Genomic DNA, 19,051 nt, shown 5'->3' with positions numbered 1-19,051 from the left:
GCTTCTTGCAGGCAGTGTGGACAATGTGCATGGTCATTGCAAACCTAATGATTGCGGTCAAATCGATCAGAGTAGCGGTCACGGCGGCTCCTAAAACAGACTTCTCCTCTTCTGTAGCCAATCATTGCAATGCGTCGTTACAAAATCTTGGAGGTCTCTGCACATAGTGGCCCAGGCCGCAGTTGCGTAATATCGCCGTCCACACGACCCAGACCATATATATATATATATATATACAGCTAGAATTTAACTTAAATTGTCATCACCTTGATTGTTCACACTGCCTGAGCATATACTAAACCTCTTGTGTTGTCCCCTCACTAAAGAAGTGATTTTGATTTCGAGACTTTCGAGACACGAGACAAACACTTGAAAGAAGTTATTTCAGAAAAACACAGTGGTCTGATAATTGCTACAGATGTTTACTGTATCCTGGATTTGTTTCACATTCACTGTTGTCTGGCTGACCTAACCTCAGGTTGCAGGAATGACAAATCAACAGCACCCCCAAGTGGCCGTTTAACCGCACTACCAGCAAATGACGTTACGGCACATCTTCATTGTAATCCAAGCTGAAAGTCTATTATAATTTTGGCAATCCTCACTACCAAAATATACCACCCTTTATGCATTACAGTTTTTTTAAAGAGCTGAAACATTTTCAACCAATTAAAGTTTTTTTGTGAATTATCACCACCCTGTTTATTCATCATTATTATTATACAAACACTTGCTAAATATTTGAGTTGATCAAACCTTTGAATCTACAAAGGTTCGAAGAAACCAGAACTATCAAAATAATGTAGATCATTTAAGTGATTAAAACAAAGGAAATAGTCATTTCAAAAGCAACACTGCATGAAGTGAGTAAGATTGTGAGTTTCAGAAAGTTACAAAAATTGTCAGATATCCCATCCCAGATTCCACTGAGGCCTTCACTTTTTTAATTTTTTCGGCCCAAAAATGACCAGGGGTCTCTATTTATAGACAGTAGTAAAGTCACAATATTTAGCTCATTCATTAAATCTAGTCGCATTATCTACTGTACATTGTTTACTCCTCTGTTCAGTCTTCTCCTTATCTCCTCCATCTTACTTTGTCTAGTCATCTCATCTTTTATGTGAAAGCGCTCCTACTCCTTCAACTCATCGGCTTCCAGTTTGTGTTCCTGCTCTTCTCATCTGTTTTTTTCCCTTTGACACTCTCTTCCCTTCTCCTTGTCCAGTTTTTTCTCTTTTGTTCTCTTCGCAGTTGCTTTGTTCTTTATTCTCTTCTTACATACTTTGTAACACATACTAACTCTCTCAGTAATCATCCTCGTCTTCTCCTCTCAAAGCGTGGCGTAAACTCCTCCAGAACTCCCCACTCCTCTCCTCATCCTGGGGCCACTCCAGGTAAGTGGTGGAGCTCATGAGTTTGCGCAGTTTACAGAACCGTTTTGGGATGTCGTCCTTGGACAGCGGTTCCAGCAGGATCAAGATGGCCGTGTCTCCGCCGGCATTCCCGTCGAAAAGCTGGAAGTGGGAGAAGTCCAGCTCGTAGCGGCACCAGTCGGACTGGACAAAATTCTCCGAGAGGACGAAGACGGTCCGCCGGCTGCGCTCCATGGCACTCATGATGTTGTCCACAATCCAATGTCCAGGAAGGAAGTCCCGCTTGTGGAGACACAGGGTCAGAGGTCGGAGCGTTCTCTGATCCACAGAGTCTTCATCGTTCTCCCTGTAGGAGTATAAACCAGAGAGCAAATAAACTTCAAGTTTTCGTAGCGAAGGCATGACCTGCGTGATCGACTCTTCTGGGTTTTCGGTGAAGCGACCAATGAAAAAAGAGGTAGGTGACAGTACAAACTTTGAATTTAAACGGTTTCTTCACCATGTCTGAGTTGAAAATGCATCTTGTTGTCACGTAAGGGCCCTGTTCATGTTGCACAGAAATTTTAATTGCATTTTGTGTCTGTTAAGAGGCACAAAGGCACTCTTTAGAACATGCCTGGCATTTTAGCTAACTGGGAGCTCTGGCCATTAGCTGCAGCAACTCCAGTTTGCTAGCACCGATTTTGGTCATTTTTTTTTCTATCGACAGTATTCAGTGACATCTAGCGATCAAGATTCAGGTAAAAATCGGCCGCATTTCTCCTTTAATTTGTGCCATGATTGGTAAAAATGGGATAAAAACTATTGGAGGAATGCTTCAAAAAAGGTTTTGTGGAATATACTGATCATCTTCAAATCATATTGTGTTAAACTTTAATTCATTTTTAAGGTGTTCCCTTGTGTACCTCATTCAGAAGCTATATGACTTATGACACAAAAAGTTAAGTAACCCAAATCTCTTGTTCCTTGACCTGTGACCTAATGTTAAACAAAAGTTCAATGAAATGTGGTAAGTAGTTTTTTAGTCTTTTGAGTAACCCTGCTAACTAACAAACTGATAAAAACACTGTAAAATGTAGGGCCTGATATTGTCAGAAAGTACAACACAAAATAGTTTGACGTTACCTTGGCTCCTCCAGCTCGGGTACCAAGCAGTTTTCCACCCAGCTAGCGTCTCTCTCACTGTAGGACACAAAGGCGTCATAGGACAGCAACTCTTCTGAGCCCGATCTATCTCTTCGATGCCGCCGTCGTAGGGAGCTACGCTTGGCTCTCAGCCACGCCCACGTCATTTTGACGTACCAGAATGCATGGAGGCGCCACAGCAGGACACACAGCAGAATCCCTACAAAAAGCGCCACCCCACAGCTTACAGACACAAACAAAACCCGCTGGCACACAACAATGGAGAGTTGGACTTGAGCCACCGGTTGACCCTGCAGGTAGAGAGGTGAGTCGCAGACGTAGCTCTCCTCTCCATCTGCTAAATGCACGTCTTCACCTCCTTTAATGCCTGATTGGAGGAAATGGACGAAGTCACAGGAGCATGCAAATTTGTTCTGACCCGCCCAGAGGTCCTGGAGTCGTCCGTATGACTGGAGGTCCGCACGGTCGAACCTGTTCAGGGTGTTTGCCTGTGGGAATCCAAGGAGTGATCACACTGGGGAATACAAAGGATTGGAAGAAAACAAATATGAGATGTGATTGGTCCTTACCTGTATTGTCAGTGTTTGTAGATTGGGGAAAAGCCATCCTGGGGGCAGCTTCAGTAACTTGTTTCCAGAGAGGTGGAGCTCTCTCAGGGCAGGCAGGATCAGCATGAAGTCTTTGAGATCGTTGTTGCTCAGATCCAACACCTGTAAATGATGCAAGGTAAACATATGCTCATGAACGGGTTTGTATGATGTTGTACGAAAAGTTCAATTCGCATGATATCCTACAAAGTTACAGCAACTGCCTTTAAGCGGCCTTTACAGTCTAATTTTGACCAATTTGAAGAAAATACAGAGCAGACTCTTTTGTATTTTTGTTGCAATTAAGTTGTGGGAGACAGTGACAATGTCTTTAAAAATAAAAGGAAACTTGTTTCGGGGAGAATAAAACTAGTCTGGGCTGAGTTTTCCTAGTAACCTTAGCAAAAAGGCTAAGGATGCTGCAAATGTTGGTATAATATGAAAAAGGCTAGTGGAAAAAAATTATAATTCATTGAATGAATCAAACTTGAACATTTCTGTCAGTGGCTTGTTGATCTTTTCATTGTTAGTTAATTTCCTAACCTGGCCTGGGCTGGGACACCCATTCATACGGTTTGATAAAGCACTTATTGGACTTTAACTTATCATTGCACTTACAATAACAAGCGTACATGTCCTCAATTTAGGTCATCCTGTACGTCTCATCTCCCATTTTTTCCTGCATCCACTGTGTTTCTGTGTGCGCGTCAGTTTTGGGGGGAACTGAGGAGCAGCTCCGCCCACTGCAGAGAGCCGACAGGATTGAAACGGCAGCAGCTTTCAGCGGCGACTTTAGAGTGAAAAATCGTTACAGCGGACTTTGATGTTAAAATGTATACAGGTTGGAAGGATGGTCTGAAATGTCTTTTGCTGTACGTTTTGTTGGCAAACGTGAGTTTTTCGAGTCACATATCAGTCTTCATATCAGAAACAAGGAAATTAATTCAGCCCGTGTTCAACCGTTCTTACTCCCGCTTGGTCATGTTCAGCAATATACTTAGGTAAGGGTGCGTGACTGCTGTGATTGGTTGAAGTCGCGGGAAATTCCAGTTATTGGTCAAATTTGCTGTAAAGTTGCGGTGATTGATCAAAATTGCGAGTCACACGGAATTCACGGTGATTGGTTGAATTTGCGTGAATTGTTGCGATCGCTTCCTGGAGGAACTGTATTTTAGTGGCCGTTAAAGTTATGTTTAGCTGGCTAAAAATTTTGTGGTTTGGATTACACACCAGTGACCTACACAAGGGACGAGAACACCTGTTTACTTGGTGAAAGTCTTGTGTTTTCCCCTTAATTTCTTCCGGGACACAATCCCTTCCATTTTAGGACCAAACCATCTGCCCCATCCTCCTCCCTACATGGATCGTCATAGTCTTATAAGGTGGATGTCAATGCTTACAGCTATAAATACAAATTACAACTTACTTACAAATTACAAATTACTTAAAAATTATGAAAAACATTTTTCCCATAGCTATATGTACGAATATTGAACAGCCTTGATAGTGACAGGTCTTTTAGGATTACTGCTACATGGTCTGTCTCTCAGTACCTCCAGAGTTGCGGGTAGACAGGGGGTGATGGTTGTGAGTTTAGCCCTGGAGATGTTGAGGTACCGCAGGGTGGAGGGCCAGGAGCAACCCTCGGGCATGGAACTGTATCCGGTCCTGCTGATGTCCAGGTGGGTCAGTTTGGAGAGCTTTGTTACCTGCCGGCTCACCGTGGAAAAAGACTGCACAGCAGAGGAACAGAGATAGTTAAGTCTTCATGCAACAGGTGATTTTAAACCTGGGGAGTCAAGTATTCTTGGATTTATATATATATATATATATATTATATATATATATATATATATATATATATATATTTTACACTGATTTAATGTAATGATCAGTTTACTTGTCAACAGGATTAATACTCAGCCTACATACAATTATGATTAGACTATAATAGATTAATAGTTAAAACAAGAAAAAAACTGAATGGATGAATTTTAAATAAGTTTGGTAAAAAGGAATTGTTCTTGGTGAAGTAAAATCATATCATAACTGATATGAACTAATGGGCAAAATACGCAAAAAGACATTTTTCCTTTAAAGTTTCATGAAGGCACCTTCAGAGCGTTTCCGCTGACGTTTAAAACTCGGAGGTCCTTCATCGTGCCGTCTCCATTGCACATTGTCTCCGCCAGAGTCAGGTCAGTCAGCAGGTTGTCTGACAAGTCCAGGTACTGCAGGTTTGATAGCAGGTGGGATGTGTTACAGGGCATCACATACACCTGAGGGGAAAAGTTTGACTTTAAAATGACACATTTTATTCTCACTGTTCAGATGTTATTTCTTGTTTCTTTTTGAAAATGTTGGGACTTCTTGCTCTAGCTATGTATGGATTGATGTAGTAGCTATGTGCATGTGACATTCTTGTGACAGATAACCACCTTCCTTACCCGAGAGTTTATAACGGACACCTTCCTGGGGTATTCCAGCATAAACCCCAGCTGCAGAAAGGAGACAAATTTAAAGATATTCAGCACCACAACGTTTCGTACGAAGAATTCGTCGATGCTTTTTTGATCGGTCTGTTTGGCTGCCTCCCACCTAAAACCAACCAAGAAACAGAAAAAACAAAACATTTTACTATTCATGCAATCATTCATTCAAGCAACAGTTGATCACTTCTGTATTTTTCATTGCATTGCATCAAAAGTGGATCTTATTAGTAGTAATTATTTTAGTTAAGGAGAAGGAATTCCTCAGACAAACAGTGGGGATTTGGATAGTCGTCAGGTACGCACATTAACAGCTGATTCATGTTTCCATCTGGTTGCTGATTGGTCGACTAAACATGCTGCTAATCTCCCCCACTCACTGAACTAATTTGGCATAATTACTGAGAAATGGAGTTAAGGTCAGCACAAAAAGGTCACTAGGCACTAAATGGATTTGATGGATCATGTTGATATGCTGGTTTTCTACCTGCCCTCGCCTGTCAGCGTGACGCCATCCATGGAGAGGGACGTGACTGGCACTCCATCCAACGCCACAAGGATATTAACGATGGCCTCATCGGACGCGAAAAGGTTGTTGAAGGCCATTTTCCTGAAGAGTAACATCACAGAGGAGCAACTGGTTGGTTTCTCTGCCAAACTGATTTATATGCCATGTGGCAATTTATATTTTTACACACTTACAAAAAAGCTGACAATATTTAAATACTGCATGTAGCAATGTTTCCCATTCTCAATTCCATGTTTGGCTAGCTTCACATGGCAGGATAAAGTTTGACATTTGAACTTAAAGGGATACTTTGAATCTTTTGAAGTGTGGTTGTATGAGGTACTTATCCACAGTCTCTAAATTCTCTTTAATTGTAATTTCTTATTTTTTACTTCATACTTTCTTATGAATAAGAGTCCCACAGTCCACAGTTAAAATGTGACTGCACTCTTCTGCTAAAACAGAAGAAAATTAGATTGTTGACAGACCTGACTCTCCTTTTGGCTGACGCTCTGAAGGGCTGAACAGACTTATTCCCAATCAGATGGAGGTCTTCTAGAATGAGAGGCGTCTCAGGGTATGTAACATCCGCGAGCACAGCCGAGGCTAAGGCTGTGTTTGTTAAAAATGGACCATGGAGGCTTAAAGTGACACGACCCAACGGCCAAACGTCCCCTAGAGCACCGGACTCGTAGCTGCAGAGAGAGAAAGTGACAGGAGAGAGTCATAGGGGAGGTATTGTGAAAAATGGGAAAAGTAAGTGTGGTTCAGTCTTTGGTGTTTACCTTTTTCCTTCCAAACATCTTAAAAAATAAATATGCCAATATTCTATATTTTTCTATCATCAACAAAACCCCAAAAAGACAATAACAAATTCACTGTAATTAACTTTGACTCAGTCCAACAAACACTGTCCTGCTCACAGGGCCCAGAAGACAAATCCTTTCAGGATTCATACCAGATTTGAATCCACAAACTATACAAAACATCCTCCTGAAGCAGCTGCGTCAGCTCACACGCAAATCTGTGGTGAAATCAGACCTTGGCTACACCACAGATACATTCTCCAGGATAGGAGAAGAAAAACGCTCAGGGTTGTTTGCATTCTTTTTAAACCAATCACAACCGTCTTGGGCTCTGCAAAATAGTCTCGGGCAGGAACTTGTGCTGAAACATTTGCACCCGCAAAAGAAAACACCACATACAATAGTAAAGCGGTTAACTGTTCACACAATACAGTAACACAAGCTTTTTAAAGCGCCCATATTATGCTCATTTTCAGGTTCATGTATTTTAAGGTTGTACCAGAATAGGTTTACATGGTTTAATTTTCAAAAAACCCCATATTGTTGTTGTACTGCACAGCTCTCTCTCACTGCTGCAGATCCTCTTTTCACCTGGTTTCTGTTTTAGCTACAGAGTGAGACCTCTTTTCTTCTTCTTCTTCTGTACTATCTTTGATTGCACTTGCACATGCGCAGTAGCTCAGATGTAGAGCATGTCAGCTAGCTAACTCTAGAGCAGTGTTTCTCAACGGGGGCGGTACCGCCCCCCAGGGGGCGTTCAGAAGATGATGGGGGGCGTTGGAAGCAATATTTTGGAAAGGGGGGCGTTGAGGGGCGCCCTTGGGGCGTTTGTTTGAAAGCTAGTTTAAACCAAAGATTCACAATAACAATACATGTTTACGCTTAAACTACTTGCAAAAAAAAGTTTTCTGCAACATTAAAAACCTGCCAGTTCACGGCACTGCAACTGGACGAGACGGTGGATCATTGTTCGGCGCAGCTCCGTGCTGCCTTCACGGAAACGGGACGTCAGAGCAGCGTCTTTTAAATGAGCTCCGTATTTCACGCGTGAAGCTGCGTTCAGAAAAAATAGCAATCGCCGCAGGGTGGTGCAACGTCCTGATGTATTCTTTAATCCCCCAATGTAGCACAAGTAGACTTTATATTTCACAGTAACAGTTTTTGGTCAGATCTTTTATAGAACCCAACGTTTCCTACTGTACCTGAAGGCAGCTTAATTTCACGAAGAAAAGAGAAAAGAGACGAGCAGAGATTTTTTATTTTTTTTACGAGCGGCGAGATATCGACTGTGCTTTGTTGTTTGGCAAACATTTAGCTGTCCCCCAAACTCCCGGGCAATTCAGGGCTTGTGTTTGCTGTTTTAAAACTTTCTTCTGGAAGCTGATAGAGGCAGAGATGTCGCTGTTTACTGTACGGGACTCCACCTCCTCAAAACGCAGCGCGATGTGGGGTTGCGCTTCTCCAAACGTTTTTTTCTGCTATTTACTCGCAAGACAGGCGATAGCAAACCTAGACTTTCAAACCTAGACTCTTCTAACCTAGACTCTTCTAACTTAGGCCTATACTCTTCTAAGCATCAACAAAGGGCTCTCACTAACTTTCAAAGGTTGTAAACTTATTTCCATTCGGCAGTAGGTGTCGTTCTTCAAGTCGTTTGTCATCACCAAAATGAAAACCTTGTTTCTGTGTGTGTGTGTGTGTGTGTATGTGTGTGTGTGTGTGTGTGTGTGTGTGTGTGTGTGTATGCGTGTAATCCTGCTTTTACCCCTTGATAAGTGCAAGCTTGTTTTCCGTTGGAACAATTTGAATGAAAAATAGTTTTGAATTTTAAATTGCTAGCTGTTTCTGATTGGCTACTGTTAGTGTTTGTAATAATAATAATAATAATAATAATACATTTTATTTAAAGCGCCTTTCATGACACCCAAGGTCACTTCACAACCAAAAAAGGACATTCAAATTATAGTCATCTTATAAAGGTGCTGAGGTTCACACCATGCAGCAGGCCTTTTGATAATGCCTAATTATAGTTTGAATGTTACATATCTAGTAGTTCTGATTGGCTGCTGTTATTTAATTTGAATGTCAAATTGCATTAAAAAAAAAAAACTGTAAATATTTCTATTCACATGGCTTTTTTGATACCTGGGAAACTAATACATGTGTTGTTTGTCATTCAATGATTTGATTTATTGATTATTTTTAATAACAATAGTAACAACAATAATAGGCCTATATTAGGGCGTAATCATTAATATCCGGGGCAATTAGCCTACATAATATTTGATGGGGGGCGTTAGGGACCTGGATAATGGATAGGGGGGCGCTGACACAAAAAAGGTTGAGAACCACTGCTCTAGAGACAGTAAAAGAAAGGCTGTTTCTCCAACTTTGGTCAGCTACAAGGCAGGATTAGCTGGGAGACTTCTAAATGAGGGCACACATGTAAGTAGTTCTTTTGTAGATTATGGTGAACTTGTGTGTGTTGTAGCAGTGCTTTGCTATTGAGAACGACGTAGCATGCTAGCGTTAGCGTTAGCCGGCTAACGCTAACGCTACGAGCTAACGGTTGTGGTTAGCCAGCTCATTTCGGACTGTGACGTCACGATTTTGAACAGCTCACCAGGAGACTGAAAGCAGGACACATTCAGAAACCGTATCTCACTCAAAACAGCATGGATGGATTATTTTCAAAGTTTGTATGTGTGTGGAAGCACCAGAGACACAAAAGAACACCCCAAATCCCAGAAAAAGTGTTTTTTTCATAATATGGGCACTTTAAATTATTTGGATACATGGTTAAATGTAACTTGCTCTTACCAGTGTATTGCCATGTGTACAACTTCATCCAAAGCAATCCCTCCAATCAATCCCAAAATGTCCAAGTTAGATAGTAAATTATGTAAACATATTCTTTGTCAATCTTTACAGTCATTCCCCAAGCAGGCCTGCTTTGTTGCACGATCCTCATTGTCTTCAAAACGTGCAAATTTTAGCATGTAGCTTGCTAGCTCAAAGTTAGTTGTTTATCTAGCGCAGGAAGTTTAAGAATGGCAACAGACAGATAGCGAGGCGGAGGGGCAAAACCTGATATCCACCGGTGAGCCACGCGCCGGTTGTTAGGCTTTAGCCTGGAAATGTACTACCGTTGATACAGACTAGCTTTCGTCTAACAACACAAACACACAAAAACAATGTCAGTCCCTCACCTTTTCAGGTTGTTGCCGTGCACAGTGAGCTCCTCCAACTCAGTGACTCCAGATAGATCTCCTCTCTTTAACTCCTCCAGAGCAGGACCTCCAAAACCCAGCCTCCGCAGCCTTACCAGCCTCTGAAACACTGGATGCGAACCAAGGCAGCTGGAGGACGCAAGACATACAAAAGTATGGGGACAACTGAACATCATATACGATGCAAAGGTTTTTACAACTGTAACCTTAGCTGTTTACCTATATGGGTTGTTGAGCAGGTTGAGCTTCTGCAGAGCTTCTAGATTTCTGAACCATTTGTGGTTGAGAGCAGTCAACTGGTTGTCGGACAGATCAAGCTCCTCCAGACTCCACAGAGAGTCAAACGCTGACGGATGGATCGTAGCTACTCTGTTACCTGCAGGACGATAATATCTACATTTTAAAAAATATCAACATTCTAACAAAAATTTAATTAGGGGGTCCACAAGGATCAATCCTGGGACCATTGATTATAATAACTTATTGCTATATTGGGGTTATTGTTATTATTGTTCATTATTGTTTGCCGCAATAAACTGCCTGATAAGAAAACTTTTTTTCTGAGCAATTTAAGGCTTCTAATCCACATTGGATTTAAAGATGAGGTTCAAAGTCCGTTCTGGACTTTAGGCATTGGAAAATGTGGACATAGCCCACGGCTAACCGCTATTACGGAGCTCTCAGTCCCTCCGCTCGGCATCATGATCAAATATTCAACTCTGCAACTGGTCCAACTCGTCAACTACTCCATTCCATCCTGCATCCCAGTCATCAGACAGCTTGGACTTCTACGTCGACCCCGTTACATCCACAGAAGCTCTCGCCGCAAGTTTGTTTTCTTCCACCACGGACAATCCATTCCATCCATCTGGTCACCTGCACGCTCTGTCGCACCTGTCCCACGTCATCAGATTGCTTCACCCACTGGTTCACATAGGGCTGAACGCACCGTCAGGCTACACAGAAAACCCGGACCGGACTACAGTGCTTTCCCCACTTCACTTACACTTAATCATACTCTCCAATCATTTGCTAATCGGCTCACTGTCCCCCCTCAACTGCAATACCCCCACACCCCACCGACCACACGCACTGCTAACCGGGACAACCTCAGATCTCTCCAGCCTGCCCCCATCCCACCACCCTCTCACCATGCCAACTTTGCCCTCCTCAACACCCGATCGCTCAACAATAAAGCCCCTGCCCTCCATGAACTAATCCTCGACAACACTCTGGACTTCCTTCTGCTCACCGAAACCTGGCAACAACCCAACGACTTCTTCTCCCTCAACCAAGCATCCCCCCCTGGCTACAACTACATCGGCCAAACCCCCCCCCTCCGCGCCGGGAGGTGGCCTCGCCGTTATTTTCAATCAGAACTTCCGGATCACAGAACTCACCCTCCCCTCAGTATCATCATTTGAATATCTCGCCTTCAAAGCGCTTTCCTCCATGACAGTCATCCTCATTTACCGGCCACCTAAACCAAATCCCTCCTTCCTCTCTGATTTTACTGAACTCCTCACACTAGCCTCATCTCTCTCTCCACGTCTGCTGCTACTCGGTGACTTAAACATCCACATGGACTCCCCCACCTGCAAGCTCTCATCAGAATTCACCATTTTACTGGATAACTTCTCTCTCACCCAACATGTCACATTCCCCACCCATGAAAAAGGACACATCCTCGACCTGGTCTGCTCCACCAACCAACCGGTGCTCGACCTCCATCCATGCCCCTTTCCCTCTCTGATCACAAACTGATACGGTTCACCATCCCTTCTCCAACGCGCCACGCCCCCCTCCAGGAAATCACCTTCCGCAACCTCAAATCTATCAATCCCCACCATCTCTCTGACCTGCTCTCCACCACTCTCCACCTGGACTCCACCCTCACCTCACCTGATGACCTCACAGACCACCTCAACTCCACCTTGTCTACCTCCCTCAAAAACCCGCCCCCCTCAAAACAAAACCCGTCACTTTTAACACCTTTTCTTAACCCGTGGTACACACCTGCACTCCGAAAATGAAACAATCTGGCCGCCAACCTGAACGCCTGACAAGAAACATCCTCCCGCACAGTCCATCATGAAGCCTATAAATCCCATCTCACCGCCTACAAAGATGCCCCTCATTGCTGCCAAATCTGCCTACCTCTCCACCATCCTCACCGACCCCTGTCAAAACCCCAGAACCCTCTTTTCCAATAAACAACCAACAACCTCCCACCCACAGCCTCCTTACCTCTACATCCCGGATCTCTGCAACGCATTCCTCCACTTTTTCACTGACAAAATCAATCTAATTTACAAATCTCTATCCCCTGTATCAGACCTCCCAGGATCTACTCCAGCACCTACCTTGGACCCTCCTCTCCCCATCCCTCCAGACCTCCCGACCCCTCCTCCACACTTCCTCCTCTCCCAGTTTGACCCAGTCACTCCTCCTGAAATCTCCAAACTCATCAGCTCTTCCAAACCCACTACCTGCTCCCTTGACCCCCTCCCTACTCCACTCCTGAAGTCCTGCCTCCCGGTCCTATGCCCCTACCTCACTAACCTCTTCAACTCCTCACTGTCCCTTGGAACTGTCCCCTCTGCTTTCAAAACTGCTGCTGTCACCCCAATCCTTAAAAAAACTGGTCTGCATCCCTCCTCTCTCAACAACTACCGCCCAATATCCAACCTCCCCTTTCTGTCTAAAACCCTGGAACGCATAGTCGCCTCACAATTACAAACCCATCTTCATGACAATAACCTATTCGAACCTCTCCAATCTGGTTTTCGCCCCCTACACAGCACAGAAACCGCTCTCCTAAAAGTCCTCAATGACCTCCTCACCTCTGCTGACACCGGTTCCCTCAACATCCTCATCCTCCTCGACCTGAGTGCAGCCTTCGATACTGTGAGCCATAACATCCTGCTCACCAGACTCAAAGACCTCGGTATCGAAGGTACTGCACTCAGCTGGCTCCACTCCTACCTATCCAACAGATCCCACTTCATCTCTCTTCATAACCACACTTCTGCCACAGTCACAGTCACTCAAGGTGTTCCCCAAGGCTCCGTACTTGGACCCCTCCTCTTCATCATCTACATCCTCCCTCTTGGTCAGATACTCCGCCACTTCAACCTGGACTTCCACTGCTATGCTGATGACACCCAGATCTACCTCAGCACCAAATCCCCCCACAATCCTCCCCTCTCCCACATCAACTCCTCTCTGTCAGCTATTAAAACCTGGATGCAACACAACTTCCTCAAACTCAACAGCGACAAAACAGAATTCCTTCTGATCGGCACCAAATCCACACTTAGCAAAACCAATATTCCCACTCTCACCATCGACGGCACCGTTGTCTCCCCATCTCCCCAGGCCCGCAACCTTGGCGTGATCTTTGATTCCACCCTCTCCCTTGAGCCTCACATCCGTCAAGTCATTAAAACCTCCTTCTTTCACCTCCGCAACATTGCCAAAATCAGACCCTCTCTCACACCCCCCGCTGCTGAAAGACTCATTCACGCCTTCATCTCCTCCCGACTGGACTACTGCAACTCACTTCTCCTTGGCATCAGCTCTACCAACATCAACCGACTCCAACTGGTCCAGAACTCAGCCGCCCGCCTCATTACCCGCTCCAAATCCTGGCACCACATCACTCCTGTCCTAAAACAACTCCACTGGATTCCTATTTCCCACCGGATCACCTACAAAATCCTGGTCCTCACGTACAAAGCCCTCCACCATCTGGTCCCCTCATACCTAACTGACCTCCTCTCCCCCTACCAACCCTCACGGTCCCTCAGATCCACCTCAGCCGGTCTCCTCTCCATCCAAAAGTCCAAACTCCGCAGTTTTGGGGACAGAGCCTTCTCCAGAGCAGCTCCCAGGCTCTGGAACTCCCTCCCCCAAGAGATCTGCACCTCTGAGTCCCTCACCATCTTCCAGTCCCGCCTCAAGACCCATCTCTTCAACTCTGCCTACCCATAGCCACCCCCCCTGCCCCCCTCCCTTTTTCATCTGAATTTTGTTTTGTTCTACTTGTTTTGTTTTGTTCGTTTTGTTTTATGTTTTTATAATCTACCCTGCCCTGTAAAGCGACTTTGAGTCCATGAAAAGCGCTATATAAATTCAATTTATTATTATTATTATTTCTACATTTTCATTTCCACTAAAACTGGGCAAACTCCGATAATGAAAAAAAATAAAAAATCTCCTGAAAAGCTACTAAATGGAGCTTGTAGGTGAAATACTTTTATGAATTTTAGTTTTACCCTTTTAATTTTAACATGAATTTACAAATTAATGAATTAATCTAATGCATGAAAATGATCTGGCAAAAAATTACAAATAAATCAAGATATTGGTTGCATTTGAAGCAGGAAGTTCTACATCCAATCAGATTAATGATGGTAACACTTAAATCAGACAATGCACAGACAATTTAGTGATATCCCTGCAGTTGTGATCTTGACCATCTTGAAATAAAATCCAGAGCCACTTTTTTTTTTGAGACCAAGACAACACTGAGTAAAAATGCGGTTGATTCTGAGATGAGACCGAGACCTTTAAAAAGTGGTCTCAAGACCAAGACTGGTCTTGAGTACTACAACATTAGTCTTTGCAATTGGCATACTGTCAAAACTTTATGAGAGATTTCTTATTTGCACTAGAAAGAAATGATGTCTTATAAAGTATATACACTTAAACACAATATGGACAGGAAATCACATGTCATGACTCCTTAATGAATCACTTATGGTGAAGAACTCTTACTTAATCTGCAACGTTTGCTCTAAAGCCAATAAAATCCCATCAACGTTACCGTGGAGACTCAGAGCCCTCAGTCTCCTGTGTCCTGTCAGATCGTAACTGGTCACCCCGGTGATGTCGTTGAAGGAGAGATCAAGAGTCAGGGCGCGGTCTGTCACCATGGGAACATGGGTAAATCTTCCGTAGGAGCAGTTACAGGTGAGCTGCAGGTCACACTTATTGCAGGATGACCTCTCGCCATCTGGGTTTGACCTCTGACCCCAGCACAGGTAGACAAAGAGGAGGGTGAAGTAAAGGTTGGTCTTCTGTCCCATACTGTACGGAAGGAAGAAAGGAAGGAAGGAAGGAAGGAAGGAAGGAAGGAAGGAAGGAAGGAGGGAAGGAAGGAGGGAAGGAAGGAAGGAAAAAAAGAGTAATCGAGTGGATGAATGAATCAGATAGTGGGACAAAGTGAGTCCGAACACACAGCTAACAATCTAAGATATCTTCCTCTGTGTTGGCGTTTCCAGCTGTCAGTTCCCCCAAAAGATCAGCATAGTCAACGGTACAAATTCATATATCAACATTCACCAAAGTTAAAAGACATCATGGGAATTTCTTTGTCTATAAAGGTGACTTTACTGCTTGTGGCACTTATTTAAACACAGATTTCAATTAGAAATGTTGTCATAACTTTTTAGTTCCTTTAGTGTGGTCCATCCAGAGATGGGAAGTAATGAAGTACAAATACTATATCTCTCCTAAATGTATCATTGTTGTTTTTAACATGTGCTAAATAAATCAAATCTATAATTTTTCTGTATTGCAACATCAGTTATTACACCATGAGTTATCCGGTTGTATCACAGATGAACAGATAAATTATGGAATAACGGAAGCACTTGAGAAAATAAGGGCTTTGAAACTGAATAAATGCAGTTTGGCTTCCCCAAATAAGAGTGAATGTGCCATGAGGGCGTCTCCAGTGAAAGTCAAATACTTAGAAGATTGACACATAGCAGCATCTGAATTACATTTTTTAAGAGTCATAGCTCCTCAAAATGTCAGATCTTGAACATATGGATGGCAGAAATGATCATCACAACTCAGGCAGAAAACAGCTTGTTGTTTTTGTTTTTGTCTGTGTCACAAAGTAAAAATCTGTAAGCTGCCAAAGTGTTGACTGCATATACATTATGCCATATTTATGGCCAAAAGTATGTAGAGGTTTTTCCTGGTTTGCACCCAATAGTATCATTGAACTGGATATCTCAATGCTAAGCATATCATTCTATTTGATTTGATTTGATTTAGCAGCTATTCTTACTGGAGTCTTTGATGTTTGAATTCTATGATGGACAACACTGTACCTCCAACTTTATGGAAAAAAACTTCCAACTTCGACAATTAAGAATACATTAAGCGCCATTCATAGTGCTTTTAGGTCGACTCCGGAGTTCTCTGCTTTGGAAAAACAAAAACATAATTATAACAGATAAGTGCCTTCTTTAACATCTTCTATATTGCATATATTGATATCATAATAACTGCACAGAGCTTTCCAGCCGGAGAGCAGAGTTTGCAGAGTTCGCAGAGTTCGCAGAGTTCGCATCCAGGGGAACTCAAAAGACGAAGACGAAGTACAAATACTTCGTTACTGTACTCAAGTAGATCTTTCAGATATTTTTACTATACTATTTATTTTTGTGGCAACTTTTTACTTTTACTCCTTACATTTCAACACGAATAGCGGTACTTTCTACTCCTTACAATTTACAAAATTGGCTCGTTACATTAGTTTCAAACAATTTCACTGGAGATACCGTTATTATTTTTCGCGTCATCAATACCAAATTAGAACTAATTGGGAATATACTGTACGTTGCACTTGACGCACCACTACAAGACGACTCGACAGATTCAACGGCATTCATTCGCGGCAAATCATTGAGAGAGATGTTTGAGATAGTAGGCGTCAAGAATGACTCCTGGTGAATGTACTGCGTAACTCTGAAAGTATGGGGAACTTCTTAATTAATGTCTGTTTAGTAATTCATATTTTATCCTTTATTTTTTTTCCAGAAGCCATATTTGAGCTCACACACACATACATGTAGATTCCTTTAAATGCTAAGGGGAAGATTAAAAAAGACAAAACTGGATCTGTGAATTCTCACATAATCACAATTGAATTCATATCTTGCTACTCAGTCAGAATCTTATTAACCTGGAGTTCCAGTCTCTGTCACAATAATCATATATGTGATGTTTTAGGCCTATTGGCTGACATCCATTTAAAATGTAGGCAATGGCATATAAAGAGCTTTTTTTCCATGTCCACTGAAGTTTCTCAGCTTGCACTCTAGTAACATTTGTGTGGTCCAGGTAGCTTTGCATGAAAAATGGAATTCACAAGGCTACTTTTACTTTTGTACTTTAAGTACATTTCCAAGCCTGTACTTTGTTACTTTTACTTGAGTAAAGAAGTTAAATCAGTACTTCTACTGATTATTTTTTTTACACAAGTATCTGTACTTCTACTTGAGTACGGGAAGTGAGTACTTTTGCCATCTCTGGGTCCAACACTGATGTTGGTTAATCAGGGCTGGCTCTCAGTTGGTATTCCAGTTCATTCCAAATACGTTGGATGAGGTGGACTCTGTGCAGAACAGTCAAGTTCTTTCACATTGGTCAAGGCATTCTCATGAACGGGCTAGTATGATATCGTACAAAAAGATGCATGCGCAACAATTTGTGACGATCGGTCACATTACATTTATGTTTGGATGTATTCATAGTCAAATTTAGCTGACAAAAGGTGATCATCATGTGGCGGCAACAGTTAAATTTAGGCACCAAAACGACTAGTTAAGATTAGAAAAATGATTGTGGTTTGGATTAAAACAATGATCCCCTTAAGTAGAACTCCCAGGACACAAACACACATATTCTGGAAGTCTTTTGAGATCCCGTGGATGCGAACTCTGCTCTCCGGCTGGAAAGCTCTGTGCAGTTATTATGATATCAATATATGCAATATAGAAGATGTTAAAGAAGGCACTTATCTGTTATAATTATGTTTTTGTTTTTCCAAAGCAGAGAACTCCGGAGTCGACCTAAAAGCACTATGAATGGCGCTTAATGTATTCTTAATTGTCGAAGTTGGAAGTTTTTTTCCATAAAGTTGGAGGTACAGTGTTGTCCATCATAGAATTCAAACATCAAAGACTCCAGTAAGAATAGCTGCTAAATCAAATCAAATCAAATCAAATAGAATGATATGCTTAGCATTAAGATATCCCTTCAATGGTACTATTGGGTGCATCCATCCATATGTTCAAGATCTGACATTTTGAGGAGCTATGACTCTATTAATCTAATTCAGATGCACAGCCTCAGCAGTACAAACCCTGCCAGTATCATTAACTGCGAAGCTAAATCATTATAAATCCGTAAGCGTGTTTATAAGATTTCTGATCAGCAGATGACAACATTAAAACTGACGCTGCTTGGTGTCAATCTTCTAAGTATTTGACTTTCACTGGAAACCCCCTCATGGCACGTTATTTGGGGAAGCCAAACTGCATTTATTCAGTTTCAAAGCCCTCATTTTCTCAAGTGCTTCCGTTATTCTATAATTTATCTGTTCATCTGTGATACAACCGGATAAATCATGGTGTAATAACTGATGTTGCAATACAGAAAAATTATAGATTTGATTTATTTAGCACATGTTAAAAACATACATTTAGGAGAGATTAAATAAAAAAGGACATGCAAACCGAAACGGCAAGAAAAGGCATATTGGTATTCCTACACTTATTAAATAATACATAATTTGAAGAAAAAAATAAAAGCATGTTTTGTTTTAGGATTCTATCGTAAGTCTGTGTTGCCTTACCTTATTTTCTTGCAGAGTTGATTCCTAATAATGAGGGTAAAACTATAATGGTTAACATTGGGAAACACAAGAGACTGAGATACAGATTTGTATAACTGTAAAGAGGAAGTAAAAAGTGGAACTGAAGTGTGAAAAGAGGTTGTGAGCATGAAAATTAAGTTACAGGAGGAAACCTGTGTGAGTGTGTGCCAGTGAAAATGTATCAGTGCATGACGATGTTTAAAGAGGCACAGGGTGCAATTTGTCTTTTGCACTT

At 42.3% G+C, this 19,051-nt stretch overlaps 1 protein-coding gene across 1 annotated transcript; it reads right to left on the bottom strand.

The window, feature by feature from the left end:
• Positions 1-411: 411 nt before the first annotated feature.
• LOC120573295 (toll-like receptor 2 type-2) lies at positions 412-18,898 on the bottom strand. The gene is made up of 12 exons (XM_039822944.1): positions 18,796-18,898; positions 14,968-15,230; positions 10,359-10,515; positions 10,119-10,268; positions 6,592-6,798; positions 6,083-6,205; positions 5,554-5,704; positions 5,221-5,385; positions 4,660-4,839; positions 3,089-3,229; positions 2,499-3,007; positions 412-1,719 (listed from the first exon to the last, which is right to left on the bottom strand). The coding sequence occupies exons 2-12, from the start codon at positions 15,227-15,229 to the stop codon at positions 1,305-1,307; spliced, it is 2,460 nt and encodes an 819-aa protein (XP_039678878.1). The 5' UTR covers position 15,230; positions 18,796-18,898; the 3' UTR covers positions 412-1,304.
• Between the last annotated feature and the right edge of the window lie 153 nt (positions 18,899-19,051).

The sequence above is a fragment of the Perca fluviatilis genome, chromosome 14 (genome assembly GCF_010015445.1).
Source record: "Perca fluviatilis chromosome 14, GENO_Pfluv_1.0, whole genome shotgun sequence".
Taxonomy (NCBI): domain Eukaryota; kingdom Metazoa; phylum Chordata; class Actinopteri; order Perciformes; family Percidae; genus Perca; species Perca fluviatilis.
This window is presented reverse-complemented; position numbering and strand designations above follow the sequence as displayed.